The sequence below is a fragment of the Rhinatrema bivittatum genome, chromosome 14, assembly GCF_901001135.1.
Source record: "Rhinatrema bivittatum chromosome 14, aRhiBiv1.1, whole genome shotgun sequence".
Lineage (NCBI taxonomy): Eukaryota > Metazoa > Chordata > Amphibia > Gymnophiona > Rhinatrematidae > Rhinatrema > Rhinatrema bivittatum.
Window position 1 is genome coordinate 60,247,839 of NC_042628.1, and position 24,962 is coordinate 60,272,800.

The window sequence follows — 24,962 nt, forward strand, 5'->3', positions numbered from 1 at the left end:
GGCAAATGTGATCACGGAAGACCTGGATCAGCAAGGTTACAGACAACTGTAGAGCTTGATCCGCAGGCAAACAGGAACTAACAAGCAAGTCCTTATATACTGGAGGTTGTAGGCAACTCCCTGGGAGGAGTTAGACAGGACCGCCCCTTGCTGGCCCTATAACTGGGGAAGAGAGCTGCAGGCCAGCCCCTAGAGAAACGGGCGTGGCTGGAAGCAGGAAGTCCAAACACAGGCACGACGCCACAGGAACAGCTAGGCCTCTCAGGCCCTGGAGCAAGTCCCGGATGGAACACAGGCCCTGGAGCTGTGTCTGCTAGGCCTCCCAGGCCCTGGAGCAGTCTGTGCTTGCCTTTCTGGCCACTTCTGACCTAGTGGCCTCTGGTTTTTGTCGCCCCTCCTTCCTTCCCTCCCTTTGTCCCATGCTTGTACTCTCCAGCGCCCTCGTAAGGGGCGCTGGGGTTCTGTGTTTTTTGTCCTTCCCTTCTTTGTTGTCCTTTTCTCCTTTTTCTTTAAGGGGGCGGGGCGGCCTTCGGCCACCCCCGCCTCCCTCCCTCCCACAATAGAACAGAGGCATGTAAGCCACAGGCACAGCTAGGCCTCTCAGGCCCTGGAGCAAGTCCCGGATGGAACACAGGCCCTGGAGCTGTGTCTGCTAGGCCTCCCAGGCCCTGGAGCAGTCTGTGCTTGCCTTTCTGGCCACTTCTGACCTAGTGGCCTCTGGTTTTTGTCGCCCCTCCTTCCTTCCCTCCCTTTGTCCCATGCTTGTACTCTCCAGCGCCCTCGCAAGGGGGCGCTGGGGTTCTGTGTTTTTTGTCCTTCCCTTCTTTTGTTGTCCTTTTCTCCTTTTCCTTTAAGGGGGCGGGGCGGCCTTCGGCCACCCCTGCCTCCCTCCCTCCCACAATAGAACAGGCACGACGCCACAGGAACAGCTAGGCCTCTCAGGCCCTGGAGCAAGTCCCGGATGGAACACAGGCGAGGCCCTGGCTTCAAAGCGGCCTCTGGAGGAAGGTAAGAGACCTCCTGTAGCGCAGCAACAGAGGGGATCGCAACACAAACCCCAGTTCGATTGGCAATCCCTGCAGCTGGTACGGTGGGGTCTGAAATGCCAAAGTACTTGTCTCCAGCCGGTGTCTCCCGTGATTCCGGTTTTGAAGTCTACAACGCTTCCTGGTCTGCCTCTACAGTATGTGGAATTCAGTGATGTATTCTCAAAACAGAAAGCAGACACTTTGCATCAGTTACGTAAGTTCAACTCCCATTGAACTGCTGCCGGGCACGACGCCTCCCAAAGGCAGAACCTATCCCTTGTCACAGCCTGAGATGCAGGCTATGTCAGAGTACATAAAAGAAAATTTGGAAAAGGGGTTTATTAGACCACCTGATTAACCCGCAGGAGCGGGGTTCTTCTTTGTGAAGAAAAAAGATGGTGGACTTCGCCCTTGCATCGACTATCGGGGTCTCAACACCATAATGGAAAAGGACTGTTACCCACTACCCCTTATCAGTGAACTACTCCACTCCACCCCATAGCCAACCTACCCATCATTGCCAAGCTTATGGAGAAAATAGTTAATAAACAACTCACAGAATACCTGGAGGAACACAAGATCCTGGCTCCTTAGCAATATGGATTTCGTAAATCACTAAATACGGAATCCCTGGAGGTCACGTGATGCGGTGAGCCAGACGAGTCGCACTCGTTTCGGCTCCGGGCACTGCTCCCCCGAAAAGTGACTAAATCAGCTACCTGAGTACTCGAGGAGCGCGAATTATATCTTCTCTTTTGAGACTAGCGCTAGCACGCTGCACGAAAGGGAGTTTTTGCGGAGGTATGACATCAAGAACGATTCGGAAGGAAAAACTCAAAAGCACGGGTACAGAAATTAAGATGGCCGACCAGCGCGGCGGGCCGGAGAGCCCTGGCCTAGATGATAGAACGGTATCCAGACTTACTGAATCAGTCGTACAGGGGCTCGAGTCCAAATTTTTGTGTATAAATGAAAACTTTCAGGCCCTAAAGGAATCCTTGGGGGACATTGGGAAACGCATTGATGTCGCAGAAGGACGAATTGCGGTGATAGAAGAGGATGCAACGGCAGTGGCCAGGAGGGTTTCGGCACTTGAGACGGCGATAGTAACAGCAGAAAGTAAGCTGGAAGAATTGGAAAACAGAGCGCGACGAAACAATTTGAAATTCCTCGGGCTGCCAGAAATTATCAGCGATGGAGAGCTTAAAGCGATGTTGGAGGACTGGCTACCGAAAGCGCTCAGTTTGCCTGGGCTGGAAAACAAATTGATTGTGGAAAGAGCGCACCGCCTGGGACAGAAGAGAGACTCAGACAGGAGACCGCGCTTGGTCATAGCTCGGTTCTTGGACTGGACCCAAAAAAACGATGGTGCTCTCAGCTTTTAAAAAACAGCGGGACCTTCAATATAAGGATGCCAAAATTATTATCTTCCAGGACTTTTCCGCTGCGGTGGCCCGCGAAACGGAAGCGCTTTTCTTCAACCTGCACTACTCTTGTGAACAAGAACATCAGATTTAACCTCCAATTTCCCGCAACCTTACGCATTTGGAAAGACGGCAGCGCGATTGCCTTTGATGATCCTGATAAGGCTGCGGAGTGGCTTAAAGCTAGTGCAGCTCAGACCTGAACAATGCTTCCGAGACATTTTGTTTTGTCTTACTGTGGTATAAGGTTTGACCAAGAGGTTGGTGGGAGTCGAGGCGGGTATGCTGATGAACACAGCAAAGTTATATAATTTTACATTTGACCTTCTATACAGTTAACAGTGTGTGGTTTATATAAAGTTCGCAGGTGGGGGAGGGCAGTACACAGCTGCGCACACTGGATCCCAGCTACGGGGATCATGAACGGGAGGGGGAGCAGTGCCCGAGCGCAAACATACACGGTCCTCTAACCCCATTTTTGGGGGTTTTTCTATATCCTTGGTGTTTAAGGAAGAATGAAGTTGTGGGTTACCTGGATGTACATGGTTTTGATGGGGGGAGGTTTAGTGTTGATGCACAATCGGGAGGGGGGAGGGGGGGAGTTCAGGCTTCAGGTCAAGCGGAGCTTTTATGATAGAAAATGGCGGTTCAGGGTAGATATGGGCTCAGCGGGATGGGTGACTGTTCACTATTCTGAGGATCGAGATGCAGAAAGATACCAGCTGGGAGTCCAGGCTGGGGGACTCTTCGGCGAATATAGTCTTCACAGTTATGTAGGTACGAGTCTCTCTTGTAGGGGAGGATGGGTAGTCTTCGTTATAGTTCCTGGAATGTGGGGGGACTGGGCACTCCGATAAAACGTCAGAAAGTAATCAGTGCTCTAAAACAGGCAAAAAATAGATATAGTGGGATTACAGGAAACACACCTATCAGAGTTAGAAAGTAAAAAACTCAAGCGGGGGTGGGTCGGGCAGTGTTATTATGCACCTGCTGTCAAACGGAAGGCAGGCTTGGCGATTTTAATTAATAAGAGGCTTCACTTTGATTTACATATGCAAATTTCTGATGATGAAGGCAGGATCTTAATTCTTCAAGGCACGTTGCAAGGGCAAGACATTACCATCTGTGCGGCCTATGCCCCTAATGCTTACTCACACCCGTTCTTCCAAAAAATAGTGGGTATGGTGTTACCAGTGCAGAAAGGCCCCTTTATGGTTCTAGGGGATTTTAATTGTGTACATGATGGTAGTCTGGACAGGTCGAACCCAGCGCAAAACATGAGGCAGGGAAAGATCACTGGGATAGAGTATCTGTGTCACGAGCTACATCTCTTGGACATCTGGCGCACCTTGAACCCTACAGAGAGGGATTATACCCATGTCTCAAGGGCACATGGAACATTGTCCAGAATAGACTATGTTCTGCTATCGGAGACCATGTTCCCTAGGTGTTCCAAGGCCCACATTGCAGATATTGCAGTTTTCTGATCATGCTATTGTTTGGGTGGATGTCACTGATGGACGGGGGGAGCACAGGCCAAGGTATATGGCGTTTTCCCTAGTCATTTAGCGGAGGACTGTGGGTTCCAGGAATATCTTAGGGACAAGTGGAGAGTATATGAACAACATAACCAGGGACATAAGGAGGATCCCAGCTTATATTGGGAAGCCGGCAAAGCGGTGATGCGGGGGGGAAATTACCTCCTACCTAATTGCTAAGTCAAAGGCAATGCATAAGACCATTCTCCTGTTGGAGCAGAAACTCAAACTGGCTAAGCAGACCCTGGTTCACACTAACGATAGTCGAGCCCAGCAAGAGTACCATGCGATTCTCCACTCCTTAAATACTCTGCTCCATGAAAGGGCACATAGGTATTTGAATACCGGAGCACATAGACTGTTCCGCTATGGTAACAAAGCGGGAAAATTATTAGCGAACTTAGTCCGCCTTCAAAGGGGGAAGACGTTTATTGCTAAACTGACGGATGACAGGGGTACTCCTATCACATCTAGTATAGAAGTGTGTGTCAGGTTCAAGCAGTTTTATGAGCGGCTTTATACTGACGACAGGCTGGGGGGAAGTCAGGAGGAGGGGGAGTTCTTTACCAATCTCCAGCTGCCGCAAGTCTCCGAGGTGCAATTGAGCCGATTAAATGCCCCCATACAGGTAGGGGAGTTAATGGGAGCTATTCAGGGGAGCAAACGTAATAAGACCCCAGGCCCAGATGGTATGAGTGCTGAGTATTACAAGATTCTGATCCACCAGGCATCTGGAGATCTTTTGAAATACTTTCAGGAGGCGCAAAGGAGGGGAAAATTTCTAGATGGGGTAACGAAAGCGTACATTACTGTATTAGAAAAACCGGGTAAGGACCTATCCTCCCCAGGAGCCTATCGGCCAATATCTCTGTTAAACTTTGAAGCCAAACTCTTTGCTAAGATTCTGGCTGATAGATTGAGTGTGGTGTTCCCTTCGCTCATCATGCCGCAACAGGCAGGCTTTGTCAAGGGGCGGACCATTAGCGCCAATCTGAGTAAGTTACTAATTGCTATGGAAGAATGCCAAAAGAGGACCCAAGGGGCGATGATTGTGGGATTTGACTCAGAAAAGGCATTCGATAGGGTGTCGTGGCCTTATTTATTCTCTGTTTTGGGCCGTTATGGATTGAAGGGAGACATCATTCAGAATATTGCTATGTTATATAATAATCCCCAGTCCGCGATTCTGGCAAATGGGCAGGTATCCGAAGACTTAATCTGTTCCGAGGAACGCGGCAGGGGTGCCCTCTCTCCCCTTTATTGTATATCTTGTCCATTGATCCTCTTCTCCGGAGAATTGAGGAAGATCCACAAATTCATGGCTTCCAAATGGGCCAGCAAGGGTTCAAGGTGTCTGCCTTTGCGGACGATGTTCTAGTTTTTCTGACCCGGCCGCAAGAATCCCTGCCTCGGGTGCTCCAGTTACAAACGCAATTCGGCGCGTTCGCCGAATTAAAGATTAATGTTGACAAATCGGAGGCCATGGCGCTAGGGCAGGGGATTCAGGAGAATTGGGAAGGTACCTTCCCATTAAAATGGGTTGACTCTGATATGCGATACTTAGGGGTTAAACTGACGAAGGACGTGACGAATCTACATAAAGCTAACATAGTACCCCTTTTAAAGAATATGGGCCACAGGCTACAGGTGTGGACCAAACTACCGCTTTCACTGTCGGGGCGGATATTCTTACTAAAAATGATGGAGTTACCCCGTTGGATCTATGTTATGCAACAATTGCCGATCTGGTTAACTAAAACAGAGATTTTGGAGATCAACAAGATGGTGCGGAGGTATCTCTGGGGTTCCCACAAAGCTAGATTGCCACTGACGACTCTAATGAAACCTAGGGGGAAGGGTGGATGGGCATGCCCCAACTGGAAAGATTATAATTTAGCTTGTATGTTAAGGCATGTATATGATTGGTTGAATAACACCAATATCTGCTCCCCGACTCTGTATATTAGGGATTGGTTACAACCTTACTGCCCCGGGTAATTTGATACAGATTCCAAGGATCCCATTTACCTAGGCAGTTTCTCAATAGTATCTTGGTAACCTCGGGAAGGGAGGCTTGGAGATATTTATGTATGGCCAAGCTGGGGATGAACGACACTCATACCCCTCTGCTGATGCTAGTAGGCAACCCGCAGTTTCCGGGTGGCCTCTCCTCTCCTATCTTTAAAAGATGGGCAACACAGGGCCTAGACTATATCCAGCATTTACTGGAGCCCGGTACAAATCAATTAAAAGTTTTCAGGGGATCAGCGAACAATACCATATACCTGCTAAGGATTTTTATGGGTACTTGCAGGCCAGACATTATCTACAATCAGTAGTGGTGGGCAAAATGGATGTCCAGAAGGTTGAGAAGCTAATGGACTTCTTCCTGCAGGTGGGACGTAAAGCTAATTCTTGTGCCATGTTTTCGAAAATCTTACACAACTTACCCGACATGAGAGTTATCACACTGATTCAAACTAAATGGGTCAAACAGGCGAACATATCGCTTACCACGGCAGAGGTAACTAGAGCTTTGGAAGGGTGTCAGAAAGTCTCAGAAAATATTAACATGAGGGAAGCAGGCTATAAACTCTTACATTGCATGTACATGTCCCGAGTTTGGATGTTCAAAAGCAAAAATCTGTGACTCTGAGTTAATGTTTGAAGTGTCGGGTTAACAGGGGAACTTTATTTCACAGTTTTATGGAATGCGCAGTTATACAAGACTTTTGGTGGAAGTACTGCGAGCCTTGGAGCGGGTATTGTCTAGAACTATCCCCAAAGATCCTAAGATATGCCTGCTCAGACTTTTTCAGGACGTTTGGCTTCTCTTCCGGAGTTCGAACCAACGGTTTCTAGACAAGGCATTGTTGATTGGCATTCAGACCATTCTAGCAGGATGGATATCAGCGGTTAAAACCGCAGGTCCTGCATTGGAGGAATCGTCTGACCAAGGTACTTCAATTTGAATACATGACGGCGGCTAGTAGATCGGATAATGAAAAGGAAAACTGTCGGAGGCTATGGCAGCACTACTGGCGACAATTACCCACACCCATAAAAGACTCTATCGAGAGATTACTGGAAACAAAGTATAAGGGATCATCCCGACGTTGAAGGCTGGATGACAACTGATAAACTTATCAGCTAACGGGAGAACACCTCCAGGCACCTTGCTGAGCAACCAGACTTTTATCTTTAAAGTTTCATCACCACCTACATACTGAATCCGCTCATTTGAAGTACACTGAATCCGCTTGACCTGGGGAAGGGAGGGGGGATGGTTGGGGAGTGTTGGCATATTTTGTTTAAAGTTTTGTTCTCCTTGTTGTTTGAAACATTAAAAACCAATAAAGAAATTTAAAAAAAAAAAAATACGGAATCCCTTCTGATCTCTCTCATTGACTCCATCATCTTGAGCATGGACAAAAGACAAACCCATCTACTTATTCTCTTAGATCTTTCTGCGGCCTTCGATACGGTCAACCATTCAATCCTCATAGACCGGCTCGTAAACATCGGTATCTCAGGTACCACTCTCACCTGGTTCCAGTCATTTCTCTGCAACAGATCATTCAAGGTAAAAATAAACAACAAAGAATCACACCCGGTCAACTCCAACCTGGGAGTCCCTCAAGGATCCTCCCTCTCACCAACCCTCTTCAACATATATCTTCTACCTCTTTGCCACCTCCTTACCAAGCTGAAAATTAAACATTACCTATGTACAGATGATGTTCAAATTATCATCCCAATTAAGGAATCGCTACAAAAAACCCTAAGCTTCTGGAACAGTTGCTTCCAGGAAATCAGCACGCTCCTCTCTAACCTTAACCTAGTCATCAACAAAGATAAGACCGAAATCCTCATCATCTCCCAGGGAGACAGCCATTCTCCCAGGGGGACAGCCACCCTCCCAGAGGGGCAGCCACAGGGGGACAGCCACTCTCTCCTTAACTCCCCTTCAACCATCCACAGACAGCCTTAACCACTCCCCTTCAACCATCCCAACCATCTCAAAAAACGTCTTATGTAAGAGACCTAGGTGTGCTCCAGACAATCAGCTGAACCTCAAAAGATTTGTAAATAACACAACTAAGGAATGTTTTTTCAAATTACAGGTACTTAAAAAATTAAAACCCCTTCTGCACTCACATGATTTCCGCCTGGTTCTACCATCTATCATCCTCACCAAAGTTGACTACTGTAACTCCTTGCTGCTCGGGCTTCCTGCTGTCACTATTAAGCCCCTCCAGATGTTCCAGAACTCGGCCCACCAGGATCTTAACGAACTCAAAAAAGAGTGACCAATATCATGTCCTATCCTCTACAACCTCCACTGGCTCCCTATCAAATTTAGAATTCTCTACAAAGTCCTGACCATCATGCACAAAACCATACACAACCTCGCCCCAATGGACCTCACCTTCCAGCTGCGCCCTCACAACTCAATCAGACCGATTAGAAGAGCCTACAAAGGCACTCTAGTCGTCCCCCAAGCTAAAACATCCCTAAGGAATAGAGCTCTATCTACGGCAGGGCCTACGCAATGGAACACTCTACCACCAGACCTCCGATAAGACCCCTGCCCAATTTCCTTCAAGAAAAAACTCAAAACATGGTTATTTAGCTTAGCGTTTCCAGATCCTTCATATTAGCCAACCCATCTCACCATAGCTTGTCCTTTCCCCCAGCAAATATGGTATTTTGCTCACATATCCGCTAGGCACTCTTTAACCCTTGGTCATTTCCACTTCTCTCCTCTGGTCTTGCTCCATGTCATTGTATCATTTCAAGTCCTATTACCTCATCTATCAACTTCAAGTTCTATGTACCTTATCTATCTACTGTTCATCCTATAGCAACCAAGCCCTAACTGCATAATGTTATCGAATGTTATTTAACTTTAATGTTATGTTACTCAAAGTTTTCGATGTTTTTCAAAGTTTTTTAACGTTATGTTACTCAAAGTTTTCGATGGTCCTTGTTCTATGTAATGCTCTCAGGCGAGGGTTATTGTTTCACTGTAAACCGGTTGATTTGTATCCCATGCAGAAGATTGGTATATAAAAGTTAAAAATAAATAAATAAACTATTTGACCGCTTTGAAGGCGCTAGAGTGGTTTTCCAAGTTGGATTGAGAGGTGCGTATAATCTACTACACATTCCAACCTGAAGGTATCTCGAAGACAGCATTTAATACTAGGGATGGTCATTATGAATATGTAGTCATGCCCTTTGGGCTATGTATCGCCCCAGCCAACTTTCAGCATCTCATGAATGAGATCTTCAGGGACCTCCTATACAAGTTTGTTGTCATCCATCTTGACGACATTCTGATATTCTCCAAGGACATCAAACGTCACTGTGAAAAATGTTTGTACTGTCCTTCAATGATTAAGAGAGAATCATCTATACACTAAACTAGAAAAATGTTTGTTTGAATGCATTCGTCTACCTTTCCTAGGATATATAATATCTGACTGTGGCTTCTCCATGGACCCAGAGAAAGTCCAAGAATCCGTGACTGGCTCCAAGCCAGTTGGGCTTCGAGCCTTGCAATGGTTCCTAGGCTTCACTAACTATTATCGAAGCTTCATTGCAACTACTCCTCCATGTCGCCCCACTTATATTGATGACTAAGAAGGGGGCCAATACCCGAGTCTGGACGTCTAGAGCCATCACGGACTTCCAGAGGCTCAAGGATACCTTCAGCTCCGGTCTGTGTCTCCATCACCTGGATCCAAAATGTCCGTTTGTAGTAGAGGTAGACCCTCAGCTATCGGAGCCGGAGCTGTCCCTAAGCCAACACTCCGTCCACAGGCAAGTTAATTCCTTGTTCCTTCTATTTGCACAAGTTCACCCCCACAGAACAACTCTACACAGTTGGCGATCGTGAACTACTGGCAGTGAAGTTAGCTCTTCAGGAATGGCGTCCCTGGTTGGAAGGAGCACCATACAAATTCACTATATTCACGGACCACAAGAACTTAGAGCACCTCAAAGAGGCTCAGCTTCTAAATCCCTGGAAGGCCCTCTGGGCTTTGTTTTTTTGAGAGATTCGACTTTAATCTCTGTTTCCGTCCTGGCTCTAAGAATCAGCGAGCTGACGTGCTGTCTCGATCCTTTGAACCTGAGGATCTTCCAGAAAGTTCCTAGTTATAAGATGGATCCTGCCTGTATATCAATAGCAGCAACCACCACTATTCCAGTTGGGAAGACTGTTGTCCCTCGCCGACCTCGAGAGCGGGTCTTATAGTGGGCCCATGATTCAAAACTGGCAGGTCACCCTGGCTGTGCCAGGACGCTGGAGATGCTACTCCGACATTATTGGTGGCCCACCATGGTACAGGACTCTCAGAGTTATGTGGACTCTTGTCCTACGTGCGCACAACAAAAGCCACCACAGGAAAGCCCTGGGGCTTGCTACAGCCACTCCCAGCGCCTACAGAACCCTGATCCAGTATTCAACAGATTTCATCACGGATCTTCCCCCAATGCAAGGCAACACGGTGATCTGGGTCGTAATCGCCCCGCTTCTCGAAGATGGGGCATTTCAATCCATTGCCGGGTCTTCCGTCAGCCCCGGAATTAGCAAAACTCTTCTTGAGAAACATCTTTCGACTTCACGGGCTCCCCAAGGAGATTGTCTCTGATCGGGGACCACAGTTTGCCGCCAAGTACTGGCGCTCCCTATGTCAGAAATTCAGTATTTCCATGAGATATACCTCGGCCTACCACCCTCAGGTCAATGGGCAGGCCGAGAGAACGAATCAGACCTTGAAAATGGCAATAGCCAATAAAATGATTGGTCAGACCTTCTCCTTGGGCCGAGCTGTCACATAATACTCACTGTTTAAAGCAACAGGCCATCTCCTCGGCATCTCGCGTCAGGCGTCTCATGCCAAAGGAGCTCGACTAAGTGGCCTGCCCCTTAGTGCGCCCCTTCGTGCCACCCCTGCATCCATTTCTCTGCTCTTAGTAAAATTTCCCTCGTTGTTTGCTAGCCTTTACAGTGCCCCCTCCTTCTAACCTCCCCCTAAATGTCCTTCTACCCACTGCTTCTCAGCATCCTCACTTTGCAGACCTGTACTCTCAGCAGAGCAAACCACAACATTTCTAACCCCTCCTCGCCCCTCCCCCCCCTTTTTGCTGGGCCTCTCCCACTCCTTCCTTACTCCTAATTTCACTGCACCGCCCACTGCTCTCTCCTCCTTCACCTTCCTATAACTTTTGTCCTATCTACACCCTACACTGCCAGCCTCACTCCATATATACGTCAGCTCTCTCTGCCCCTTCCTTATACTTCTACCAGTACACACTCACCATGCACTCCTATGCCATCCCTATACTCAAATACATTAATCCTTTCTCTCCCGCTTTTAAACCATACCTGCCACCACACCCCTACTGATCGCTAATCCCCATTACCACCTCCCCATTCACCAAATTCATCGGACTCACCACCTTTGCCAACCTCCTCCTCAATGCCCAATCTATTGTTAAAAAAACTGTACTACTCAATTACATTCTCTCAGAAGACCGACCTGACATCTGTGCCATCACTGAGACATGGCTAAAGCCCTCCGACACTGTCCTGCTTAATCAATTGCCCACGGACCAATACAACATCTTCTCCATACCGCGTCCCAAAAAACGCGGAGGAGGCATCCTCCTAGTGGCAAACAAGAGCCTACAATTAGCCCATCACCCCACCTCTACCCTTCACAAATTAGAAATAGGACTATTTAAATCTAGAATTACCCCCACCTCCAAATATGCATAACATATGCACCTCCAGGAACTCTCGAAAACAACCCCTCCTCTATCATCGAATTCATTACCAAAAATCTTAATATTAACCTCCCTGCCATCATTCTTGGAGTCTTCAATCTCCATCTGGACTCCACTCCCCAATTAGCCTCCTGTGATACCCTTATTAACTCCATGACAGCTTTAGGCTTCCATCAGAACATCACAGCCCCTACTCATAAGGCAGGCCACACCCTTGACCTCATCTTCACGAATACCTTCATCCACACTGAACCTCCCAAATGCTCTACCATCCCTTGGTCTGACCACTATCGCATTGATACTACTTGCGCTATACAAAATACTAATACCCCCCCCCCCCCCCCATCCAAAAAAAACATCCTCTACTGCAAACCATGCAAAAGTGACGATCATATACCAGCATTCGCAAAGGAACTCCCCAAACTAGATCTTACCAAGGCGGACTCAGCCCTCTCCTCTTGGTACGATCTAACAAACACAATAGCTGATATCCTCTGCCCTCCCCTGACCCGTGTCATCAACCCTGACAAACACAAAAAGAAGCCCTGGTATACCCCGGAACTAAAGAATTTGAAAATCGCCCTTCGCAAAAGAGAAAAAAGCTGGCGCCAAAATCCCTCCTCCTCCCACCTTGCAAAATATTGTGCCCTCCTCAATACCTACAGAGAAGCTACCAATAAAACTAAAAGAGACTTCTATGCCCAAAGAATTCACCAATACCAATTCAATGCACACGCCTCTTTGAATTTGCTGCCAGCTAAACCAAATCACATGCCCCCTCTGCCCCAGACAATGATAACCAAGCCAAGTGTGAAAACCTCGCTCGTTTACTTCAATGACAAAATCCTTAACATCATGTCACGTTTCCCCCCCAGCCTTACCCTCCGCAACCACCCAGGTACCCCTACCCCCCACAAACACCCCTGTGAGTCCACTCCCCACTATCACTCCTGCTACTTTACCCCCAAATAACACCGACCCTCCTCAGAATTCAGATGTCCCTCCCGACACCGCTACTACCTCTCAACAGTCCAAACTCTCTCCTACCCTCCCATTCTTAATGAACACTACTAAAATGAAAGTCGAGTCCATCCTTAAGAAAATAAAACCAGCATTACACCCCTCTGATAACATCCCCACCAAAAACCTCTTCACCATCTCGAACACAATTGCTAAACCTATCTCACTCATACTCAACAGATTCATTTCACTTGGCCATGTCCCAAACCAGTTAAAACAAGCTATTATAAAACCCATCCTCAAAAAACCCTCCTTTGATCCTAATGAACCTGCCAACTTCTGCCCCATCTCCAACCTCCCATTCCTATCAAAATTCTTAGAAACAATCATCAATCGCTAACTGACAGAATACTTGAATGATAACCACATACTATTCCCATCCCAATACAGATTCAGGAAACACCATAGTACAGAAACCCTCCTCACCTCTCTGGCCGACTACATCCTAAAAGCCCTTGATAAAGGTCAATCCTATATCCTTGCCCTACTTGATATATCTTCCGCATTTGATACAGTCAGTCACAAAATATTAATCAATCGCCTCCATGAAATCGGCGTCACAGGATCCGCACTCCTCTGGTTTCAATCTTTTCTCAGCAATCGTCAATACAGAGTAAAGATGGGGAATCATAAATCTAAATCATATAATTTAGCACAAGGTGTTCCTCAAGGCTCCTCCCTCTCTTCCACCTTATTTAACATATATCTCCTCCCCCTTTACCGCCTTCTGTCTAACCTTGGTCTTCCGCATTTCATATATGCCGACGACATTCAGATCCTTATCCCGATCACTGACACACCTTCTAATGCCCTCAAGACCTGGGAATCAGCCCTCCCTGCCATTAACTCCTTGCTCTCTGAAAATTACCTCGCCCTCAACACAGCAAAAACGGAGCTACTTGCCATTTCCCCTAGCTCCATTCCCATCAACCCCCAACCTAGCAGACCCCCTAATACACCTAATCCCTTCTCCTCCCATGTCCGTAGCCTGGGGGTTATCCTTGACAGTCACTTCAACTTAAAAACTTCATAAACTCTACCTTGAAAGAAGGATTTTTCAAACTACACACTTAAAAAAACTCAAACCCCTACTACGCCTCAATGACTTTCGCACCATACTGCAATCCATCATTCTAACAAAAATTGATTACTGCAATGCCATGCTCCTAGGTCTACCAAAAAGTAAGATTCAACCCTTACAAATTCTACAAAATGCCGCTGCTTGGATTCTTACAAATGTACACAAGAACGAACACATCACACCCGTCCTCAAAATTTACATTGGTTACCCATAACTGCCCGGATACAATACAAAACACTCACTCTAATTCATAAATCCCTCTACAACTATGACATGCAATGGTTCAAGGACGACATCTACTTCCACGAATCTGGCAGACCCTCCAGAAAACAATATGCAGCTACACTACACACCCCACCCCCACAAAATTATAAGGCTAAAGTCCCACCGCGAACCGGGCCCTTTCCATTGCTGGCCCATCCCTATGGAACAACATGCCTCATACCTTGCGACAAGAACCTTGCTATAAGAAATTTAAACAAAACCTCAAAACATGGCTCTTTAAGCAAGCCTTCACCTAATTCACACTTGTCCCCTCCGTATTCACCACCCTCCTCTTCCCTCTTCCTGTTGCGCCGTTTCCCTCTCTCTCTCTCTCCCTTCCCATTTTGTATTTACCGTCATCTTTATTTAAACTCACTGTCAATGACCCCGAGATAAGATATATGTCTTAGATTATAACATACCGTTTTTCTATATGCCATTTGTATATAGCTGTATATAATTTTGGTATACTTTATTTTTCCTTTTAGTGCAATGACTTTCCCAATCTTCCGTCTACTCAAGATGACATAGTTTGTTCCATGCTATCGTTCTTCTCCTTTTTCCCTCCTGTCTGCTAATCTCATTATTCACTCAGTTATATGTAAAGCCTGTTGCTGAATTTGCTGTTCTACTGTAAACCGATTAGATGTTCCAAATGATGATCGGTATATAAAAAACACTAATAAATAAATAAATAAATAAATAATAAATAAATAATCTTGCAGCAGCCACCAATGTGTCTCCATTCTCAGTAGTCTTTGGTAGGCAGCCCTGTATGCCGCTTCCTGTTCCTGTTACGGTTCCGTCTCCTGCAGCACAATCCATGGCTCAAACCATCTGTCAAGAATGGACTCAAGTAAAAGAAAGTCTCTCGCAGGCTGCTGAGTGTGCTAAATGCACCTCGGATCTCCATCAATGACCTGCTCCACTCTTCCGACCTGGCCAGAAAGTTTGGCTGAGTGCCCGCCATATCCATCTCAGACTTCCGTCTCATCGGCTGGTCTTGAAGTATTTCGGTCCTTTTCCAATACTCAGAAGAATGTGAGCCGTTTCCTATCAGCTACAGCTACCCTGGTCCATGAGCATCCACAACACATTCCACATGTCATTGTTAAAGCCTCTTGTCCTGTCATGGCCCTCTCGCAAAGATCCTCCAGCTCCACACATCTCGGCAGAATCTGATAGTTCTCTGCAGGTAAGAAAAGTCCTTGATGTCTGACAACGTCGAGGCAAATGGGAGTATCTCCTCGCTTGGGAGGGCTATGGGACCGAGGAGAACTCGTGGGAACCCTCTCAGAATATCCTTTACAAGGATCTCTTGAAGATCCTTGTAAAGGCGCAGTCCATGTAAAGGCGCAGTCCTTGTAAAGGTGCAGTCCTTGTAAAGGCGCAGTCCATATCCTTGTAGAGGCGTAGTCCATATGTATTCCGCGCATTAAGAAAGGTGGAAGGAAGGCAAAACGATTACCGTCATGGTTAAAAGGTGAGGTGAAAGAGGCTATTTTAGCCCAAAAAAATCCTTCAAAAATTGGAAGAAGGATCCATCTGAAGAAAATAGGATAAAACATAAGCATTGTCAAGGTAAGTGTAAAACATTGATAAGACAGGCGAAGAGAGAATTTGAAATGAAGTTGGCCATAGAGGCAAAAACTCATAATAAAAACTTTTAAAAATATATCCAAAGCAAGAAACCTGTGAGGGAGTCGGTTGGACCATTAGATGACAGAAGGGTTAAAGGGGCTCTTAGGGAAGATAAGGCCATTGCAGAAAGACTAAATGAATTCTTTGCCTCCGTGTTTACTAATGAGGATGTTGGGGAGATACCAGTTCCGGAGATGGTTTTCAGGGGTGATGACTCAGACGAAGTGAATGAAATCACTGTGAACCTGGAAGATGTAGTAGGCCAGATTGACAAACTAAAGAGTAGCAAATCACCTGGACCGAATGGTATGCATCCTAGGGTTCTGAAGGAACTCAAAAATGAAATTTCTGATCTATTAGTTAAAATTTGTAACCTATCATTAAAATCATCCATTGTACCTGAAGACTGGAGGGTGGCCAATGTAACCCCAATATTTAAAAAAGGCTCCAGGGGTGATCCGGGTAATTATAGACCAGTGAGCCTGACTTCAGTGCCGGGAAAAATAGTGGAAACTATTCTCAAGATCAAAATTGTAGAGCATATAGAAAGACATGATTTAATGGGACACAGTCAACATGGATTTACCCAAGGGAAGTCTTGCCTAACAAATCTGCTTCATTTTTTTGAAGGGGTTAATAAACATGTGGATAAAGGTGAACCGGTAGATGTAGTGTATTTGGATTTTCAGAAGGCGTTTGAGAAAGTCCCTCATGAGAGGCTTCTACGAAAACTAAAAAGTCATGTGATAGGAGGCGATGTCCTTTCGTGGATTAAAAACTGGTTAAAAGACAGGAAACAGAGTAGGATTAAATGGTCAATATTCTCAGTGGAAAAGGGTAAACAGTGGAGTACCTCAGGGATCTGTATTGGGACCGGTGCTTTTCAATATATATATAAATGATCTGGAAAGGAATACAACGAGTGAGGTTATCAAATTTGCTGATGATACAAAATTATTCAGAGTAGTTAAATCACAGGCAGACTGTGATACATTACAGGAGGACCTTGCAAGACTGGAAGATTGGGCATTCAAATGGCAGATGAAATTTAATGTGGACAAGTGCAAGGTGTTGCACATAGGGAAAAATAACCCTTGCTGTAGTTACACAATGTTAGGTTCCATATTAGGAGCTACCACCCAGGAAAAAGATCTAGGCATCATAGTGGATAATACTTTAAAATCGTCGGCTCAGTGTGCTGCAGCAGTCAAAAAAGCAAATAGAATGTTAGGAATTATTAGGAAGGGAATGGTTAATAGAACGGAAAATGTCATAATGTCTCTGTATCGCTCCATGGTGAGACCGCACCTTGAATACTGTGTACAATTCTGGTCGCCGCATCTCAAAAAAGATATAGTTGCGATGGAGAAGGTACAGAGAAGGGCAACCAAAATGATAAAGGGGATGGAACAGCTCCCTATGAGGAAAGGCTGAAGAGGTTAGGGCTGTTCAGCTTGGAGAAGAGACGGCTGAGGGGGGATATGATAGAGGTCTTTAAGATCATGAGAGGTCTTGAACGAGTAGATGTGACTCGGTTATTTACACTTTCGAATAATAGAAGGACTAGGGGCATTCCATGAAGTTAGCAAGTAACCCATTTAAGACTAATTGGAGAAAATTCTTTTTCACTCAACGCACAATAAAGCTCTGGAATTTGTTGCCAGAGAAGGTAGTTAGTGCAGTTAGTGTAGCTGGGTTCAAAAAAGGTTTGGATAAGTTCTTGGAGGAGAAGTCCATTAATGGCTATTAATCAATTATATTTAGGGAATAGCCACTGCTATTAATTGCATCAGTAGCATGGGTTCTTCTTAGTGTTTGGGTAATTGCCAGGTTCTTGTGGCCTGGTTTTTGGCCTCTGTTGCTGGGCTTGATGGACCCTTGGTCTGTCCCAGCATGGCAATTTCTTATGTTCTTATGTTCCATAGACAGAATCCTGAGAAACCCCAGCCACATATGGGGAGGCCTAGAAGGGAGGGGTACTGATATGCGCCCCACCTGCGGTCATCCTGCGCACAGGACCACTCACCTTCGGGGTCACATAGCAGGTCCCGGTCCTGTCTCCCTCGCAGCCCTTGCAAGTCCTGCTAGATCCCGGCGTTCCATAGCGGCGGACGCCGGACCTTCGGTCGTACGCCAGGCCTCATGCCTGGCCTCAGTATCTCAGCAGCTAGCCATGCCCCTTACGAGCGCGCGCGCGGACCAGCCACCCTGATGTAGGTTCCAGGGAGGGGCCTAGTTCCACAGCGCACCCTGATTGAACTCATGTTAAAAGGAAGTTCCTGGCCTCACTTCCTTGACTTGGCAGTCAGGTTGGTTTGTTCCTGAGATTGCCCTTGCTTGTGTTCCTGATTGCTTGTTCCAGGATCCTTCTGTTCCAGTTCAGTTCCTGCTTGTACCTGCTTCCTTGCCCTGCTTGTTCCAGTGTTCGTTGTTCGTCTCCCTGGTCTTACTCCGGACTGACTTTCTGGTGAAGACCTCAGCTTGTTCCTGACTTGCCTGCCACCTGCCAAAGACCTCAGCTTGTTCCTGACCTGCCTGTCGCCTGCCAAAGTCCTCAGCCTGTTCCTGACCTGCCTGCCGCCTGCCCAAGACTTCAGCCTGATCTTCGACTTTGCCTGACCTCTGGATCTTGACCCTTGCTTCGTTGACCACTCCTCGGACTGATTCCTGGACTTTGGCCTGCTCGCCTGACCTTGCTTGATTCTAGCTCTGTCCCTAGCCTTGTCCTCACCATCTCTGTTCTGGTTCGCTCTCCTCAACCTGTTTCCAGCCTCGAACCCGATAGCGCTCTTCCTGAGTCTGTGGGCCAGCCGGACTCATACTCTCCCAGGAGACCCTGCGAGGCTGACCTAAGTCCAAGCGGCCCGGGTCCCTACGGGCTCCTCCCGGGGGGACCTTGTGCTTCCAGTGGTGAAGACCTACACTACCTCTGTCTCCTTCCGTGGTCCGCCCCCTGTGGACAGTCCCTGTACTGCCACAGGACAGGGGTCCACCCCCGAGCGCCACACCTTCAAATGACCAGAGCATATGTAATAAGCAATCCTCCTCACTTTTAGATTTCTTACATATTCTGTATTTCATATTGAAAGGATCTACAAAAAAAATGTAGCTTGTCCAAAATTCTTTGGTTTCTTTCAGAACCATTTAATTAATTAAATGAGGGAGTGCAGGGCAGCTTGAGAACATTACAAGAAACTCCAAAAACAGGGACATTTCTGCTGCAATCAAACTTCAGACTGAATTAACGGTAAATCAAGGACTCTTTGCTTTACCTTATATATGGGATTTATTACAAGATGATCACAAGAACCACGAAACAGAAGTCTGGCAAAGAGCTCAAACTTATGTGCACAATGAGAAAGTTCTAACACCAGGCCTGGATTTGCCAAAAGGCACACTAAAATCTGGGGACAGCAGGCTGGCTGAAGATTGCTGCCTTCCACATGTTCTAAATCTCACGCAGCAGATAGCAGCTCTCTGCTTCCTCATAGAGCCCCTCTCTTCCCAGGTAGCATGCAGAGACAGGGGGGAGTCTGGAGCAGACACAGCAAAGCAAAGAAGAGTGCTCCCTAATCTACCTCTCGAGGGGTGGGGGATTGAGGCTGGAGGGATTGAGGGGATTGAGGCTGGGGGATTGAGGCTGGAGGGAATGTTTTGGGGCAGTTAGGAGGAGCCAAACTGGGGATCATTGGTGGGGTGAGGAAAGAGGCTGGGTGATGAGTGAGGATCAGATAGGGGGTGTCTGTGTGAAAAACGGAGGAGAACGGGGAAGGGGCAGTGTTTGTGTATAAGTAATAAGGATTGGTGCTGGGTGTGCGTGCATGCCAGATTGGGTGGGATATCAGAGAGGTTGTAATGGGTAGCAGGCCTAGAGCATGATAAGGACACCCCTGCCACCTTCAGATCCTCTCTCCCTTGATCTCAGATTCTATCACCCAGATCCAGTAACATACCACTAACCCATTCTACTCCCTGCCTCTCCCTCCTCTTCCCCCTTCCCCCTTCTCAGATCCCTGATCCTCTGTCCACAATCTCCATCTCCAGTCCTTTTTCCCCCTACCTTCCCATTTCAGATGGAGAGTAGTTTACCACATTTGCCTTGGTTCTATTTTATACTTTTCAAGGCAGTATGATCCAGCAGCATGGGATACTATCAAATGCTCTCTTACAGTCAATCCATGCAATGGTAAGGCTTTGGCTTATTCCATTTGACTTGGTCCATAACAGCTTTATTCACAATGAACTAATTTTTGGTTCCCTATGTAGCCCCAGCTTAGGATACATAAAATGCTGCTGGGAGTTCATACCTTTCACTGGTTACTGGCATTCTTTGAAAATGATTGAGCAGATGGTGCAGTGAACCAGGCTCAGAGAATGAGTTTTACCAGAATGGGAAACCTTTTCCTTCTGTGCATGCATGGACTCCCCAGCCCCAAACAAATAATGTCCTCATACCAATTATGAATTTATTTGATCTCTGCTTAGTCAGCAAAAAACCCTCAAAGAGGTTACAATAAAAACATACACAAAAAATACCTCTCAACCATTCACCTACCGTCCCTATCTGGCCCATCCCATCAATTGCAATAAGATACTTCATCCTACTCCCTCCATCTAACTTACCCAGCCAACAAATACAATAAGTAAATAAAGCATTACTCCTATCCCACCCTCAATGCTACTGTCTCATGTTAACTCAAATTTAATCCTCTACAAACTCTACTGATTGCTCTCCAATAAAATATAACTCCTGCACGTGCTAAATCAAAAGCAGTGCAAGTTCCTAAGAATTACCTAATAATCCATAGCCACTTCTAACTCAGGCAAACCCAAACCCTAGGACAGGGATGGCCAACTCTAGTCCTCAAGTGCCACAAACAGGCCAGGTTTTAGGATATCCACAATGAATATACATGAGAAAGATTGCAAGCACTGACTCCATTGTATGCAAATTTATCTCATACATATTTGTTGTGGATTTCCTGAAAACGAGGCCTGTCTGTGGCACTCAAGGACTGGAGTTCACCATCCCTACCCATTTCATACTGTGAATTGGCGATTCCAATATTGCCAAATGGGGTATCTTCAACAAGTTCAACCTCCACAGGCTTCCACAGAAGGAATGTTTTCAGTAGCCAAAATAAGTTTAAAGAGCACAATACATTCTTTATCACAAATAATTTATTCCTTGCAAAATTCAGCACAATTCATCAATAATAGATCAGTCACTTACTCAATTCAGAAGCTGAGAAAATTGATGAGACTTCCATAGGGGTTAAAGAGGCACTTAGGGAAGATAAGGCCATCGCGGAAAGACTAAATTAATTCTTTGCTTCGATATTTGCTAATGAGGATGTTGGGAAGATACCTGTTATGGAAGATGTAATAGGCCAGACTGACAAACTGAAGAGTAGCAAATCACCTGGACCAGATGGCATACACCCCAGGGTTCTGAAAGAACTCAAACATGAAATTTCATATCTATTACTAGTAATTTGTAACCTATCATTAAAATCATCTATTGTACCTGAGAACCAGAGGATGGCCAATGTAACCCTGATATTTAAACAGGGCTCCAGGGGTGATCTGGGAAACTATAGACTGGAGAGCCTGACTTCAGTGCCAGGAAAAATCATGGAAACTATTCTAAAGAACAAAATCACAGAACATATAGGGCCGGATTTTAAAAGGGTTACGCGCGCCGGGCCTATTTTAAAAAGGCCCGGCGACGTGCGTAAAGCCCCGGGACGCATGTAAGTCCCAGGGCTTTACAAAAGGGGCGAGGAGGGGGCAGGGCAAGAGGCCTCTGACACAGCGGCCATTGCCGCTGTGTCGGAGGATCGCGTGCCGGCAGGCTGCCGGCGCGTACAACTTGTGCCTGTCTAGAGGCAGGCGCAAAAAGTAAGCAAGAGTCTGGGGGTTAGAGTAGGGCTGGGAGGGAAGGTTAGGGGAAGGGGTGGGAAGGTTAGGTTAGGGGGAAGGGAACGGAGGAAGGCAGTGCGGCTTGGCGTGCGCAAGGTGCACAATTGTGCACCTCCTTGCGTGCACCGATCCTGGATTTTATAACATGTGTGGGCCTGCGCGCGCATGTTAAAAAATTGGGCGTACATGTGCGCGCACTGGGTAGCGCTCGCACAAGTAGGCCGCGCATGCTTCTTTTAAAATCTACCCCATATACTTTAATGGGACACAGCCAGCATGGATTTACCCAAGGAAAGTCTTGCCTCACAAATCTGCTACACTTTTTTGAAGGGGTGAATAAACATGTGGATAAAGGTGAACCAGTAGATGTGGTGTATTTGAATTTTCAGAAGGCATTTGACAAAGTCCCTCATGAGTGGCATCTAAGAAAACTAAAAAGTCATGGGACAGGAGGCGAAGTCCTTTTGTAAATTGTAAAACTGGATATTAGATAGAAAACAGAGAGTAGGATTAAATGGTTTGTTTTCACAATGGAAAAAGGTAAACAGTGGAGGAATCTGTACTTGGACTGGCGCCTTTAAATATATTTATAAATGTTCTGGAAAGGAATATGAGTGAGGTGATCAAATTTGCAGATGATACAAAATTATTCAGAGTATTTTAATCTCAAGCAGATTGTGATAATTGTAGGAGGACCTTGCGAGACTGGAAGATTGGGTGTCCAAATGGCAGATTAAATTTAATATGGACAAGCTCAAGGTATCGCATATAGGGAAAAATAACCCATGCTGAAGCTACACAATGTTAGGTTCCATATTAGGATTACCACCCAGGAAAAAGATCTAGGAATCATAATGGATAATACATTGAAATCATCGGCTCAGTGTGTCGCCATAGTCAAAAAAAATCAAACAGAATGTTAGCAATTATTAGGAAGGGAATGATGAATAAAATAGAAAATGTCAAAATGCCTCTGTATCTCTCCATGGTGAAACCACAGCCTGAATACAGTGTGTAATTCAAAGATATTGTTGCATTAGAGAAGGTACAGAGAAGGGTGACCAAAATGATAAAGGGGATGGAATGGTTTCCCTATGAGGAAAGGATAAAGAGATTAGGGTTGTTCTGCTTGGAGAAGAGACAGATGAGGAGGGATATGACAGAAGTCTATAAAATCATGAAAGGACTTGAACAGGTAAATGTGAATTGGTTATTTACTCTTTCAGATAATACAAGACCTAGGGGCCACTCCATGAATTACAAGTAGCACAATTAAAACAAATCAAAGTAAATTCTATTTCACTCAATGCACAATTAAGCTCTGGAATTCATTGCCAGAGAATGTGGTTAAGGCAGTTAGCTTAGCTGGGTTTAAAAAAGGTTTGGATAAGTCCATAAACTGCTATTAATCAAGTTGACTTAGGGAATAGCCACTGCTTATTACCAGTTTTAGTAGCATGGGATCTATTTAATGTTTGGGTACTTGCCAGGTACTTGCGACCTGGACTGGCCACTGTTGGAAACAGGATGCTAGGCTTGATGGACCCTTGGTCTGACCCAGCATGAACATAAATAAGAACATAAGATATGTTCTTAGGCAGGCTGCTGTTGTCCCAAAGATTCCTTCTAGGGGCTTTTCCAAAGTGAAGATATGCTTTAAGCCTAGGGAGAATTTTGTTATTTCTTTCTCCATGGAAGAATGTTGCTTCGACTGGTTTCTGTACCAGGGAGCACAAACAGGTAACAGCTCAACTTGGAGTTGAGGAAAAATACACAGACAAAATGGCCCCTCACTCACAACAGGTCTCACTCTTCAAACCACAAGATGTTACCATTGAGATCATCAAGACTTAAAGGCACAAACCCAGTATACACTGTCCATGACTGAAACACATGCAATCTATCATTTTTTATAGGTAGAGATTAAGTAAGATTTAGGAAGAGGTTAAGCATGGACTATTTGTGATCAGCATCACACACTTTAGCAGGAATTGGGCCTTGAGTAAATTAACTACAGCGGGGCACTGGAACACTGATGCTTCCAGTGTCCAGACTGACAGGAAATTATAGTGTTGGGGATGGGGCTACCATGGTAGCATGGAACCCTCCAAAGTGCAGGGCCCAGGGCAGCCGCTCCTATTGCCCAACTCAAGGATGGCCCTGATCACACATATGATCTTCTCTTCTTGCTTTTCTGTTCTATTATGATAATGTTATTGGAGTTAATATGATCATATATTCTACTTGCTTCTATTCCAGTAAACACTTTGTAAATTGGCAAGTTACTGGTCGGTGGGTTTGTTTGGTCTTTTTTGAGAAATTACTTGGGTCTTCTTTTGGTAGAAGGGATGCTCTTCCTGTTACTAACCATTGCAGTGCTGGTTCTGGCTAACTGATCAATTGATTTTTGCAGTTTACAAATCTGAAGAGATGTTTGACATCAGGGCCAGGGCTCTTCTTAAGGTGGCTTTCCACTTGTTTGTAATTACTTTCGGCTCCTCTACCATTTTCCATATTCTTCCTTAGTCAGAGAGCCATTCTTTATATAGGGCCTGTATTGCAGGCCATGTCTAAGCTTTGTTGCCCTCCTCTGAACTACCGCCATCATTTCTCTAAGCTGGACACAAGGCTCAAAATGTCCTGGGTGAGGATATACTGATGGCTTTCTCTGCTGCTTTAGTACACTGACTCCCTTTCCTGTTTGGCAGCTGCCAGTTCTCGTCCTCCTAACCTGATAAGTGGCTAAGAGGTTTTGCATTCTCAAATCAATGTTTGTATACTTGAGTTGCTTAGAAAAGCGGAATATAAATTGAAAAAGAAAAAAAATAAATACAGTTATACTTGTTGGCACTGAAGCATAACTTTTCAGCCTTGGACACTGGAGGCGGATATCACCTCCTCTTTCTTGAGGTTGCTCACCATGACTCCAGTGCATAGACAAACCACCTTCCCGCAGACAGTCTTAGGGACAACGTCTCCATACCCGATGGTGAGAAAGGTGATGGGGATCAGCCACAGGGCTCTGGTCAGCTGTTCACTTTCATTTGTGTTTTGCCTGTGCAACAGAGAGAGAGAGAGAGAACAAGAGGTTCGTACATCAGCCAGTGGATATTTATATAGAATAACTAATACAATCCAGTGATATGTTACACTGCTGACACCCAGAAGGGGTATGAATAGAAATGGGGATGTGTCACTGGGCTGAGATACAAGAAGCTGGGGAAAATGTATGGGGATGTGTTTCAGG

The 24,962-nt window shown here is 45.8% G+C and overlaps 1 protein-coding gene across 1 annotated transcript in view; it reads right to left on the reverse strand.

Moving 5' to 3' along the window:
- KCNN4 (potassium calcium-activated channel subfamily N member 4) overlaps positions 1-24,962 on the reverse strand; it is a 121,951-nt gene that overhangs the window by 71,542 nt on the left and 25,447 nt on the right. Inside the window, exon 4 of the mRNA XM_029576063.1 lies at positions 24,635-24,770. Within this exon, the coding sequence (XP_029431923.1) occupies positions 24,635-24,770 (136 nt within the window). The remainder of the gene's footprint in view (positions 1-24,634; positions 24,771-24,962) is intronic.